A 14,640-nucleotide genomic window follows, 5' to 3' on the forward strand; every position below is an offset into this window, starting at 1 on the left:
CCCTCCACGTCCTCCCCCTCCACGTCCTCCCCCTCCACGTCCTCCCCCTCCACGTCCTCCCCCTCCACGTCCTCCCCCTCCACGTCCTCCCCCTCCACGTCCTCCCCCTCCACGTCCTCCCCCTCCACGTCCTCCCCCTCCACGTCCTCCCCCTCCACGTCCTCCCCCTCCACGTCCTCCCCCTCCACGTCCTCCCCCTCCACGTCCTCCCCCTCCACGTCCTCCCCCTCCACGTCCTCCCCCTCCACGTCCTCCCCCTCCACGTCCTCCCCCTCCACGTCCTCCCCCTCCACGTCCTCCCCCTCCACGTCCTCCCCCTCCACGTCCTCCCCCTCCACGTCCTCCCCCTCCACGTCCTCCCCCTCCACGTCCTCCCCCTCCACGTCCTCCCCCTCCACGTCCTCCCCCTCCACGTCCTCCCCCTCCACGTCCTCCCCCTCCACGTCCTCCCCCTCCACGTCCTCCCCCTCCACGTCCTCCCCCTCCACGTCCTCCCCCTCCACGTCCTCCCCCTCCACGTCCTCCCCCTCCACGTCCTCCCCCTCCACGTCCTCCCCCTCCACGTCCTCCCCCTCCACGTCCTCCCCCTCCACGTCCTCCCCCTCCACGTCCTCCCCCTCCACGTCCTCCCCCTCCACGTCCTCCCCCTCCACGTCCTCCCCCTCCACGTCCTCCCCCTCCACGTCCTCCCCCTCCACGTCCTCCCCCTCCACGTCCTCCCCCTCCACGTCCTCCCCCTCCACGTCCTCCCCCTCCACGTCCTCCCCCTCCACGTCCTCCCCCTCCACGTCCTCCCCCTCCACGTCCTCCCCCTCCACGTCCTCCCCCTCCACGTCCTCCCCCTCCACGTCCTCCCCCTCCACGTCCTCCCCCTCCACGTCCTCCCCCTCCACGTCCTCCCCCTCCACGTCCTCCCCCTCCACGTCCTCCCCCTCCACGTCCTCCCCCTCCACGTCCTCCCCCTCCACGTCCTCCCCCTCCACGTCCTCCCCCTCCACGTCCTCCCCCTCCACGTCCTCCCCCTCCACGTCCTCCCCCTCCACGTCCTCCCCCTCCACGTCCTCCCCCTCCACGTCCTCCCCCTCCACGTCCTCCCCCTCCACGTCCTCCCCCTCCACGTCCTCCCCCTCCACGTCCTCCCCCTCCACGTCCTCCCCCTCCACGTCCTCCCCCTCCACGTCCTCCCCCTCCACGTCCTCCCCCTCCACGTCCTCCCCCTCCACGTCCTCCCCCTCCACGTCCTCCCCCTCCACGTCCTCCCCCTCCACGTCCTCCCCCTCCACGTCCTCCCCCTCCACGTCCTCCCCCTCCACGTCCTCCCCCTCCACGTCCTCCCCCTCCACGTCCTCCCCCTCCACGTCCTCCCCCTCCACGTCCTCCCCCTCCACGTCCTCCCCCTCCACGTCCTCCCCCTCCACGTCCTCCCCCTCCACGTCCTCCCCCTCCACGTCCTCCCCCTCCACGTCCTCCCCCTCCACGTCCTCCCCCTCCACGTCCTCCCCCTCCACGTCCTCCCCCTCCACGTCCTCCCCCTCCACGTCCTCCCCCTCCACGTCCTCCCCCTCCACGTCCTCCCCCTCCACGTCCTCCCCCTCCACGTCCTCCCCCTCCACGTCCTCCCCCTCCACGTCCTCCCCCTCCACGTCCTCCCCCTCCACGTCCTCCCCCTCCACGTCCTCCCCCTCCACGTCCTCCCCCTCCACGTCCTCCCCCTCCACGTCCTCCCCCTCCACGTCCTCCCCCTCCACGTCCTCCCCCTCCACGTCCTCCCCCTCCACGTCCTCCCCCTCAAAAGATGCTCACAAACTCAAGCTAGCATGCTGGAACATCAGAACCATGCTAGACAAGGCTGACAGCCACCGACCTGAACGTCGGTCTGCCCTCATTGCACATGAACTCCTCAGACTTGACATCGACATAGCCGCTCTCAGTGAAGTCCGCCTGGCAGATGTATGCAGCCTCCAAGAACGCGGCGCGGGCTACACACTCTACTGGTCTGGCAAGCCTTCGGATGAACGACGCCTATCTGGTGTAGGCTTCATGGTCAAGAGCTTCATTGCCTCCAAACTCGAAAACCTTCCGACAGGCCTCTCGGACCGAATCATGTCCATGCGACTCCAACTTCGAAACAAGCGTCACATCACCCTCATCAGTGTCTATGCTCCAACCCTCCAGGCGGAACCAGCAGAAAAGGACAAGTTCTACACCGACCTGCGCAACCTCATCCAACGCACCCCTACAGCCGACAAGGTTGTCATCCTTGGTGACTTCAATGCTCGTGTCGGCAAAGACTCAGAAACCTGGCCAGGAATCCTGGGCAAGCATGGCGTCGGCAAGTGCAACGACAATGGGCGCCTCCTGTTGGAGCTCTGCGCAGAACAGCGACTTGTCATTACAAACACCCTTTTTCAGCAGAGGGACAGCCTTAAGACCACCTGGATGCATCCCCGATCCAAACACTGGCACCTCCTGGACTACATCCTGGTGCGAGAAAGTGACAAACGAGATGTGCTCCACACCAGGGTCATGCCTAGCGCGGAATGCCACACTGACCACCGGCTGGTTCGCTGCAAGCTCAACCTTCACTTCAAGTCAAAGCCCAGGAACAATAAAGTCCCCAGAAAGAGGTTCAATGTTGGAAACCTGCAGTCAGACGAAGCGAGAGGAAACTTCCAGGCAAACCTCAAAGCAAAGCTCGACGTTGCAACCCGCCTCACGGACCCGTCCCCTGAAACCCTCTGGGATCAGTTGAAGACTACCATACTGCAATCCACTGAAGAGGTACTGGGCTTCTCCTCCAGGAAAAACAAGGACTGGTTTGACGATAACAGCCAGGAAATCCAGGAGCTGCTGGCAAAGAAGCGAGCTGCCCACCAGGCTCATCTTACAAAGCCGTCCTGTCCAGAGAAGAAACAAGCCTTCCGTCGCGCATGCAGCCATCTTCAGCGCAAACTCCGGGAGATCCAAAATGAGTGGTGGACTAGCCTCGCCAAACGAACCCAGCTCAGCGCGGACATTGGCGACTTCAGGGGTTTCTACGAGGCTCTAAAGGCTCTAAAGGCCTCACCCCAAGTCCAAAGCCCGCTGCGCAGCTCAGACGGCAAAGTCCTCCTCAGCGACAAGATCTCCATCCTCAACCGATGGTCAGAACACTTCCAATCTCTTTTCAGTGCCAACTGCTCAGTCCAAGATTCCGCCCTGCTCCAGCTCCCTCAACAGCCCCTAAGGCTAGAGCTGGATGAGGTTCCCACCCTGGATGAGACATATAAGGCAATCGAACAACTGAAAAGTGGCAAAGCAGCAGGTATGGATGGAATCCCCCCAGAAGTCTGGAAGGCTGGCGGCAAAACTCTGCATGCCAAACTGCATGAGTTTTTCAAGCTTTGTTGGGACCAAGGTAAACTGCCTCAGGATCTTCGTGATGCCACCATCATCACCCTGTACAAAAACAAAGGCGAGAAATCAGACTGCTCAAACTACAGGGGAATCACGTTGCTCTCCATTGCAGGCAAAATCTTCGCTAGGATTCTACTAAATAGAATAATACCTAGTGTCGCCGAGAATATTCTCCCAGAATCACAGTGCGGCTTTCGCGCAAACAGAGGAACCACTGACATGGTCTTTGCCCTCAGACAGCTCCAAGAAAAGTGCAGAGAACAAAACAAAGGACTCTACATCACCTTTGTTGACCTCTCCAAAGCCTTCGACACCGTGAGCAGGAAAGGGCTTTGGCAAATACTAGAGCGCATCGGATGCCCCCCAAAGTTCCTCAACATGGTTATCCAACTGCACGAAAACCAACAAGGTCGGGTCAGATACAGCAATGAGCTCTCTGAACCATTCTCCATTAACAATGGCTGTGTTCTCGCACCAACCCTCTTTTTAATCTTCTTCAGCATGATGCTGAACCAAGCCATGAAAGACCCCAACAATGAAGACGCTGTTTACATCCGGTACCGCACGGATGGCAGTCTCTTCAATCTGAGGCGCCTGCAAGCTCACACCAAGACACAAGAGAAACTTGTCCGTGAACTACTCTTTGCAGATGATGCCGCTTTAGTTGCCCATTCAGAGCCAGCTCTTCAGCGCTTGACGTCCTGCTTTGCGGAAACTGCCAAAATGTTTGGCCTGGAAGTCAGCCTGAAGAAAACTGAGGTCCTCCATCAGCCAGCCCCCCCACATCTCCATCGGGCACACAAAATTCAAAACGGTCAACCAGTTTACCTATCTCTATTGTGATTTATGGTGTGAAAAAAAAAAATTTAAAAAAAAAAAAACAGTTTACCTATCTCGGCTGCACCATTTCATCAGATGCAAGGATCGACAATGAGATAGACAACAGACTCGCCAAGGCAAATAGCGCCTTTGGAAGACTACACAAAAGAGTCTGGAAAAACAACCAACTGAAAAACCTCACAAAGATAAGCGTATACAGAGCCGTTGTCATACCCACACTCCTGTTCGGCTCCGAATCATGGGTCCTCTACCGGCACCACCTACGGCTCCTAGAACGCTTCCACCAGCGTTGTCTCCGCTCCATCCTCAACATCCATTGGAGCGCTTACACCCCTAACGTCGAAGTACTCGAGATGGCAGAGGTCGACAGCATCGAGTCCACGCAGCTGAAGATCCAGCTGCGCTGGATGGGTCACGTCTCCAGAATGGAGGACCATCGCCTTCCCAAGATCGTGTTATATGGCGAGCTCTCCACTGGCCACCGTGACAGAGGTGCACCAAAGAAAAGGTACAAGGACTGCCTAAAGAAATCTCTTGGTGCCTGCCACATTGACCACCGCCAGTGGGCTGATAACGCCTCAAACCGTGCATCTTGGCGCCTCACAGTTTGGCGGGCAGCAACCTCCTTTGAAGAAGACCGCAGAGCCCACCTCACTGACAAAAGGCAAAGGAGGAAAAACCCAACACCCAACCCCAACCAACCAATTTTCCCTTGCAACCGCTGCAATCGTGTCTGCCTGTCCCGCATCGGACTTGTCAGCCACAAACGAGCCTGCAGCTGACGTGGACTTTTTACCGCCTCCATAAATCTTCGTCCGCGAAGCCAAGCCAAAGAAAAATTGTAAAAAGGAGGGACATTTTAAGAGAGAATGCCCAATGCGAGCCAGGGAGACGCAATCTTACGCACTGATGTGTTGGAATATAGGGGTTAATTAATCATAGAAAATATGTAGAATATATGCTTATGTACTATTCAGTTTGTATACATGAATCCAGTACTATGTAACAATTTAATATTTACCTCATGGTGAAGGGAAAGAGTAATGTAAGTAAGGGGCAGCCACAGTATGTAGCAAAGTTGGCTGATTACAGTAGGTTTAGAATTGTCTGCTCCCAAAATACAAAAGAGAGGAAACAATTTAGTAGAAACGTTAAGGAAAAGGAGGTGTTGATTAGCACAGGAGACGATGGCCAGACAAGAACAAAGAGAATCCTGACAGAGACTGTCAGAAACAAAGAGAATGGAACTAACTCAGTAAGAGGGCTAAGACAGAAGGAGGTGTTGAGTAGAACAGAAGAATGTGGCCAGATGAGAACAAAGAAATAATTAGAAATATCTGGGGTATGAATTGATTTCTGATCAAAACAGGATATTCTGGCCTTGAGGATTAAGATGGGAGCTCTACACCTCAGATATCTGCAGAGCAGGAAATTACTTGTGATAAATCTTATGCAAGAAATGTAGCAAAGAAAGCCAACTTTTGTTCTGTATGATAAGGTTGAGCTATATAAACTGTAGAGACTGGACAGTAGAGGTCAGTCTTGGGGAATAGCTCACTGTGCAGGTGACCTATGAACTAACAACTGATCCAGAGCTCTGTTAAGCTTTATTCTTGTGCTGTGTAATAAACTGATTGTTGAACTGAATACCTTCTCCTATCACTTCATTTAATGAACACGCTGGACTCAGACGACACACAGACTAAATTAAGGGTAGGGTAAAGCCAGAGTCCGAAAGATGAAGCAGATTATGAATAGGGGGGGGGTTCATGGTTCTCAGTCAATACACACCGTGGGGCTGCACAGAGAACCATTGGTAAATTTAAGCATAGAACCCCACAGTGACAAGATGACCTTTTTAGTAGATTCTGGGGTAGCCCGGTCTAGTATTTTACCACCACCCGAGGGTATTAAGATAGAGGGGACAGTGATGATTTCGGGAGTAGGAGGAAGAGATTTTACAGTCCCTGTATTAAGGGATGTAAGAATACAAATGGGAGAGAAGATAGTAACAGAGGACATTCTACTGGTTCCCCAAGCTGGAGTTTGTTTGTTAGGACGAGATTTACAGGACCAATTGGCTATCGGCACCAGACCACAGGAATCAGGTATCAGGGTTCAATTGCATGTATTAACCGAGGAGGATCGGGAACTAATAAATCCTGGAGTAGGGGCAAAAAGAGGCAATAGAGGAGTGTTAGATATTCCTCCCTTGCAAGTTACTTTACAAGATCCTGAGCAAGTAATTAGACGAAAGCAGTATCCAATTCCGATGGCTCGCCGAAAGGGGCTGCAGCCAGTAATTGACCAGTTGGTGAAAGATGGTATACTCGAACCTTGTATGTCACCTTTTAATCCCCCTACCCCTGAGCCGAACGACCAGTACATATACAAACATTTAAAGGGACTTTCTGCCTCTATATATGAATTAAAATGGAAGGGTTTATTAGCTCAAAACCCACCCCTGGAGCATCCTATTCATTTTATTAAATCTGGTGATTGGGTATATGTAAAAGCATGGCAAGATCACCAACTAAAACCTGTCTGGGACGGCCCCTATTGTGTACTTTCGATTACAGACACTGCAGTGCGAACGAAAGAAAAGGGGTGGACTCACATAGAACGAATTAAACAAGCTGCTGATACATGGACTAAAGACATTGATAATCTAGCCTCCATCTGGCGTGCAGTCCTTCATCCTTCTGATCTGAAAGTTACACTACGACAGGAAAAAGTGCTGTAATGTTGTTTTTACCATTTGCTGTTTTGTTTACTTGTTGGTTCCCAATTTTTGGGAAATCACCAAATTGCTCACAACGTATTAAGTCCTCCTGGAATAGGGGCAGCAGAGGTGACAATTATTTACTTTTAGAATGTAGACAGGGCGCAGGTATAGAGTATAATCATAGTGGGGTACCTTATTTAGTATGGGTTAATATAGAATCCCAACATGGACCAGGGGACAGAACGGCCCTAGGGGAGTAGACTTGGTTTGTATTCCGGCCTCTGCAGGTATTAAAAAGAGGAGTTTTAAAGAGATAGCACAAAGAAGATGGTGGGACAATGACAGACAGAATGTTAGTCAGGATTATACATGTAGCAGAGATAGAGTGAATACATATGCTAATGTTCACAGACAGGCTGAAACTCACAGGTTCAATGATACTTATGCTAATGTTCGCAGACAACTGCAACTCACAGGTTAAGTGACAAGAAACACCACTCCCCAATTTGGTCTTCTGTAAATCATCTTTTGGGTCACACAGACATTCGGAATGTTAAGAACCACCACTGTAAAGGGAGTTCCAGTTGTAAACAACGTAAGCTGCTCCAGAACACCACAGCTGCTTGGCATTTAAATCGTTTAATCAGACTCCAGCCTTGGAGATCATCACCGAAAAGACAGTGATGGCCCTGAATTTATGGGCTGAAGAAAGACGACAGATACGAGCCACAGTTCAACAAAACCACCTGGCTCTCGATTACTCGTTGGCTGCTGAAGGCAGCGTTTGTGAAAGACTGGTTAATGACAATGCTCACAATGGTCAGGCGATTAAAGACACTTCTTCAGGAGTTCGAAAATCTTCCCATGCCCAGGTTCAGACTTGGCAACCTTGGTCCGGTGTGGGATGGACTAGACTTTTTATTGGTAACTGGAGTCTGATACTCACAGCCCTTATAGCAGCTGGACTCACTATTCTGGCCATTATGGTGCTCCCCTGCCTAAAGACTTGTGTGCAGTATTTAATTCAACGGACCCCTCGTCAGATCACTATAACCCAAAGGATGTATGTTTCCCAAATTCTGTCTGATGATGCTGAGACTGCAGTTCATTTACTGACTCGCTGGGAAAAAAACCAAGTTTACAAGTAATACATTCCAGTTGAGAATTCACGAAGCGTAGCTAAAAGAAAAATGAGGATTGTGAGAGATGAGTAAAACTAATATGAAAATATGAAAGATTAAGAAAACTAGTATGGATATATGTGTAATGAATAAAGCCAGTATTAATAGGATAAGGATAGATAATAGAATGTAGGAAGTAAAGTTAGTCTGAGTAAGATAAGGGTCTTCTAGCCTTTTAGCCAGAATCAGCAAGTTCCGCATACAAGAAGTTAGTAAGCCCTGAGAGTCGGGAAGGTGTGAATAAGGATAATGACATGATGGGACACCGACAGGATACCCCCTGGTCCTCCAAGTTCACAGAAACAGCACGTAGGCAGACAAGATTGCCTAATGCCAAATTCATCCAGGAGGCAGAAGAATGTAAGGGGGAGGGTACCTCTACACTGAAATAAACTATATAAAAGTTGGGTGAGCCCCAGTGTATGTGTGTATTCCCAGGGTAAGGGGAAGCACCCAACTTTGCATTGTTGTATAATATATGTTCTTTGTTCTCAATTTTTGTCTCGAGCAATTTCTGTGAAGGTACTTCTGTTTCTCACAATGTGAATCTTTTTTCAGTGATTGTATTCGAAACTTGCATGCAATCTTGGACCATAAAAATCTCAACCAACAAAACTGCTCAAAAGGGGCAGAGGCAACAAAAGTTGGTAAATAGAGCAAAATGAAAGTTTTGAGCATGTGTTAGGAATACTGAACTTTACATACATGAAATAATACTTGTGCTGGTTATTGAAAGCACACTCTTTCAGGAGAAATTATAAAACTCACCTTAAATCTCTCATTCAGCACAGCCCTGCGCATGCACCGGATTCCATATACAACACTAGTCCCAGATACAAGATGGTCAGGGTTCACAATCATATACCCAACATCTCCTTTTATTATCCAGGTGTCCAAGTGTTTCTCTCCTTCAAGATGAACAAAATCCCCAACTTTAACTTCAGTAGTGTCCCTGAAATAAATAATCTTCTCAAAGTATTTGTACTTTCATATGAGAGCCTCAATATCAAGTGTCAATGTTACAAGCAATACAAAGAAAACCCAAAATACTACAGATATTAGAGGAAAATAAAAATATGTCACACAGTATCCAGAGAAAACACAAGGGAGTGTGCGTTTTGGGCCAACGCCCTTCTACAGGAATACCGAAAATCAGCCTGACGCCCAAGTAAAAATGTGGGGAGAAGGGGAAGAGGAGGCTAGCAGGTAGGTGGATACAGGTGAGAAGAGAAAGAAACTGAGGTGATCAGGAAACAGCAGAAGGCTAAGAAAGATAGCTCTCTGATAGGAGCAGGAAGGGAAGGAACCTGGGAGCTGGAGGAAGGGAGTTAGGGATGAGGGAGTGTAACAGAATTTGGAAAAGTTGACAGAGCAATGGGGAGACTAGATGCAGCTTGGGAGATCGCTTCATGAAGTGTCTTCGCTCTATCAGCCATGACAGCAAGGATTTCCCAGTGGCCAACCATTTGCCACACAGACAAGTCTGTCCACAGCCTCACGTACTGTGAAGTTGAGGCCACTTGTAAATTGGAGGTACATCTTGTTTTCCATCTCAGGCAGCCTCCAACTAGGCAATGTCAATGTCAACCAGCAATCATTACTAATCCCAATGATGACCATTCAACTTCATGATCAGGACAACCCAACATCTACAAAAACTCCCAAATGAGCAAGTGAACAGCACAAAACAAGTGAAAATATAGCTCCATTGGAAGACACTGTGAAATTGGGAATAGGTAGTGGTATTACATAGGCACAAGTATAAATGGTTCAAGTTCTTACCAGTCATCTTTCAGAATACACTGCTCTGTGCTGCTGCTGCTCAGAGTGGCTGGATGATCTGCTGTAATGGTCAAATGTTTTTCTGCATCGTTATAGGAATTAAGAACCTCGTTCACCATCACCACTTGGAACCGACCCCTGCAGAGTTGTATCCCGTTATCTGAATACTTCTTACTATTGGAGAGAAGAATGCAAATATATAATTTTTTTATATCACATGGTATAAAATAGCAATCAATTCCACTCTTCATTGGCAATCATGCTAGTTACTCAAATAGAAAGAGTGAATAGTAATAATTGCAAGGCTTTAACAAAGAATAAAGACCAATTTCAATCTCAGAATGTGCTGAATACTTCTGAAGCTGCTTTGTGTTTTCATGTTTGAGTTCCTGTTCAAAAATTAGTGTCTAGTAACTTAGGTTGGAGCTGCAACTTCCCAACAAGAATCAGTCTTACATCATAGAAACAGGTCCATATGGACCATGTCATCTTCCTGAACAAGTTCTGTATGTGTGCATTTGACCCAAATCCATCCAAACATTGCTACCCATGTACCTGCCCAAATGTCTTTTAATCGTTGCTCTCGCACCCAGCTCTACTATTTCCTCTGGCAGTTCATTTCATAGTCTGTGAGAAAGTCTTGCCCCCAAGGTTCCTTTAAATCTTTCACCCCTCATCTTAAAACCATGTCCTTTAGTTTTCGACACATCTACAATGGAAAAAAGACAAACTTTATCTGTGCCCCTCATGATTTCATAATCCTCTTAAAAAAAAATCAGAGCAACTATGTGAGATTGAAAGCACTAGAATTCACACATTGAAATAATGCTTGTTTTATATGAATGTGAAATATACTATTGAAACTACAAATTCAAGGATAGGATGAACATTCAGAGATGCAGCTTATGAGAATGAGTGCATGCAGGCATCATGAGGTTCTGTGTTCGTGCATGGTATCATCCTACCAAATCTCAACAAAATATCCTTGACTATTAAAGAGGGAGAAATCACCTGTGGTGATTGTGAGGCTGTGCAGTTTCAGCTCAATATGAACCAAGAGTTTGATGACAGTGTTCAGAAAATGTAAGCAATTCCCACATTATTGAGGGCAGTAGTACTATTTTTTGACAGTATTTTTTGGGGGATTTTGTATTTTTCTCTTTCTACTATTTCTTGACGGAGATGCCAGGAATAATAATGATTTTAGAATGTAGGAGGTCCAAGAGGAGAGGCAAAAGGGAGTTATAATTTTTTTGAATTTAAGATGATGGCAAATAGTAAAACTTTGAATTTTCTATTTTATAATGTTAATGGGCTTAATAACCCAATAAAAAGGAAGAGAGTGTTAGCTTATTTGATGAAAATTCGAGTTATAACCATATACAGCACAGAACAGGCAAGTTTGTCCCTACTAGTCTATGCTGGAATAAATCCCCACCCTCCTAGTCCCACTGACCAGCACCTGGTCCATACCCCTCCAATCCTCTCCCCTCCATGTAATTATCCAGTCTTTCCTTAAATGTAAATAACGTCCTTGCTTCAACAACCTCTGCCGGAAGCTTATTCCACATCCAAACCACCCTTTGCATGAAGAAATTTCCCCTCATGTTCCCCTTATAATTTTCCCCTGCAATCTCAAACCATGTCCTCTGGTTTGAATATCCTCCACTCTTAATTGAAAAAGCCTATCCACGTTGACTCTCTCTGTTCCTTTTAAAGAAAGAAAAGCCAAAAACAATGGGAACCATCAAATCCCCCCTCAATCTTCTATGCTCCAGAGAAAAAAGTCCCAGGCTGCTCAACCTTTCTCTGTAACTCAAAACCCTGACATCCTGTCAACATTCTCATGAACCTTCTCTGCACTCTCTCTATTTTGTTTATATCCTTCCTATAATTTGGTGACCAAAACTGCACAGTATTCCAAACTTGGCCTCACCAATGCTTTGTAAAATTTCATCATAACATCCCAACTCTTGAATTCAATACTCCAATTTATGAAGGCCAACATTCCAAATGCCTTCTTCACCACTCTATCTACCTGAGTATCAACTTTAAGGGTACTATTTACCATAACTCCTAAATCCCTTTGTTGCTCTGCACTCCTCAATTATCTACCATTCAATGTATATGACCTATTTAGATTTGCCTTTCCAAAATACACTTCACACTTATCCGTATTAAATTCTATCAGCCATTTCTCAACCCATTTCTTTAGCTTTCCTATATCTCTTTTTAAGCTCCTCACTATCCACAATACCACCAATACCACCAATCTTTGTATCATCTGCAAACTTACTTATCCAATTTACACTGAAATAAACTTCTTCCAGATCGTTAATATATATAACAAATAATAGAGGACCCAGGACCGATCCCTGAGGAACTCCACTAGTCACCGGCCTCCAATTTGACAAACAATTTTCTACCAGTACTTTCTAACACCTCCCATCCAACCATTGCTGAATCCATTTCACTACCTCCTTATTTATACCTAATGCCTCCACCTTTTTTTCTAACCTCCTGTGGGGAACTTTGTCAAAATCTTTACTAAAGTCTAAATAGACAACATCCACAGCCTTCCCTTCATCAATATTTTTTGTAACCCCCTTGAAAAACTTTATAAGGTTTGTTAAGCATGATCTACCCATGACAAAACCATGCTGACTACTTCCTATCAATCCCTGTTCTTCCAAATATTTGTAAATGCCATCCCTCAGAACACTTTCCATCAACTTACCCACCACAGACGTCAGACTCACAGGTCTATAATTTCCTGGCTTACATTTGGACTCTTTCTTAAACAGCAGAACAACATGAGCCACCCTCCAATCCTCTGACACTACCCCAGTGACCAGTGACATCCTAAATATCTCTGTTAATGGCCCCACTATCTGTACACTAGTCTCCGAGCGTCCTTGGGAATACATTGTCCGGACCCGGAGATTTGTCCACCTTTTTCTTTTTTAACACTGCCATCACTACCTCCTCAGTAATCCTTATATGATTCATGACTTCCCACTATTTTTCTTTACTTCAACTGGTACAATATATTTTCCCTAGTGAATACCAAGGTAAAGAAATCATTTAAAATTTCCCCCATCTCCTCTGACTTTTCACATAGCCTACCCTCCCTATCTACAAGGGCTCCAATTTTATCCCTCACTAATCTTTTACTTTTAATGTACCTATAGAAACCATTTGGATTTATTCTTACTCTGCCTGCCAAAGCCTCTTCATGCCTCTTTTTGACCTTTCTAATCTCTTTCAAGATTTTTTCTACACTCCTTGTAGTCCTCTTTCAATTTCTCATCACCCTGCTGTTTATACCTCTTGTACACCTCCCTCTTTCTCCTAACCAAATTTCTAATATTCCTCGAAAACCAAGGCTCCCTATGACTTCCAGCCTTTCCTTTGATCCTCACTGGGACATATCTACATTGTACTCTCAAAATTTCTTCTTTGAATATTCTCCATTTTTCATTTACAGCCTTTCCTGAAAAAATCATGTCCCACTCAATACTTCCCAAAGCCATTCTCATTCCTTCGAAATTTGCTTTTCTCCAATCCAGAACCTCAACTTTAGGCCCTTCTTTGCTCTTCCCTAAAACTAATAAGAGTTGTGATCACTAGACCCAATTTGTTCTCCAACATTAACCTCAGACACCTGACCTATCTCATTCCCTAACAGGAGATCCAGTATTACACCCGTCCCGAGTCGGTTCTTCTACGTATTAAGAAAACTATCTTGCACACATTTGACAAACTCTAGCCCATCCAGGCCTCTTACTGTATGGGTATCCCAATCAATGTGAGGGAAGTTAAAATCTCCCATGATCACTACCTTATGTTTATTACACTTATATGCTATCTCCTTACAAATTTGTTCTTCCAATTTTCTTGGCCCATTTGGTGGTCTATAATACATTCCTATTAGTACCCTCATGCCTCCTCCACCCCTCAATTCCACCCAAACAGCCTCACTGGATGATCCCTCCAAACCATCCTGCCACTTCACGGCAGTAATATCCTCCTTAACAAGCAGAGGAACTCCCCCCCCCCTTTTTTTTAACCCCCTGTTCTATCACATCTAAAACATTTGTATTCTGGAATATTTAGTTGCCAGTTCTGACCCTCTGTAATGGAGGATTTAGACCAGCTTATGCAAGAAGGGATGCAGTTGCATCAGAAGACATAACCTAAATTCCATCATGGGGCCCAGGATGCATTTGAATCAGAAGAAATTATCTAAATTTACACGATGGGGCCCAGGGATGCATATGAATCAGTAGACATTATCCAACTTCCACCATGAGGCCCAGAGGTGCAGTGTTTTGTTGGTCGCAGACTGTCAGGAGATCTTGAAGATAATTAAATCATTTGTTCAAAGAGATAAGATCTGAAGTAAATAATTTTTGGGTAATATAAGCCATGGTCCCACTGCTGAAGTTTGAGACTCTCCAAAAGGCCAAAAGGTGGCAACATCTCTCAGCAAGAAGAACTTCAAGATTCCAACCTACGTCCCGGTCCAGGGAGGTGGAGAAGCTGCTACCGGCGCCCAGACAACCTACTACAAGTGTGCAGTCGTCGCCTCGCTTTGGCAGTTGGGACCAGTCCAGGCGTTGATAAGTATAATTGGGAAGGGCTTGCATATTGTAGTGTGAATTCAGATTTAGTAATAAAGACTTGTGTGTGTGTCTATTTTCTTTCGGTAGCTCG

General features: G+C 47.1%; 1 protein-coding gene across 5 annotated transcripts in view; it reads right to left on the reverse strand.

The window, feature by feature from the left end:
- The window catches only part of dna2 (DNA replication helicase/nuclease 2), an 89,408-nt gene that overhangs the window by 63,909 nt on the left and 10,859 nt on the right, over positions 1-14,640 (reverse strand). For 4 of the 5 annotated variants that reach the window (XM_069900872.1, XM_069900873.1, XM_069900871.1 and 1 more), the window contains 2 exons: positions 9,925-10,098; positions 8,911-9,094 (listed from right to left, as the gene is read on the reverse strand). In XM_069900872.1, the coding sequence (XP_069756973.1) occupies positions 8,911-9,094; positions 9,925-10,098 (358 nt within the window). Of the gene's footprint in view, positions 1-8,910; positions 9,095-9,924; positions 10,099-10,479; positions 10,634-14,640 lie in introns of all 5 variants that reach the window. The other variant, XM_069900874.1, reaches the window with a different exon arrangement.

Source organism: Narcine bancroftii, chromosome 10 (genome assembly GCF_036971445.1).
Source record: "Narcine bancroftii isolate sNarBan1 chromosome 10, sNarBan1.hap1, whole genome shotgun sequence".
Taxonomy (NCBI): domain Eukaryota; kingdom Metazoa; phylum Chordata; class Chondrichthyes; order Torpediniformes; family Narcinidae; genus Narcine; species Narcine bancroftii.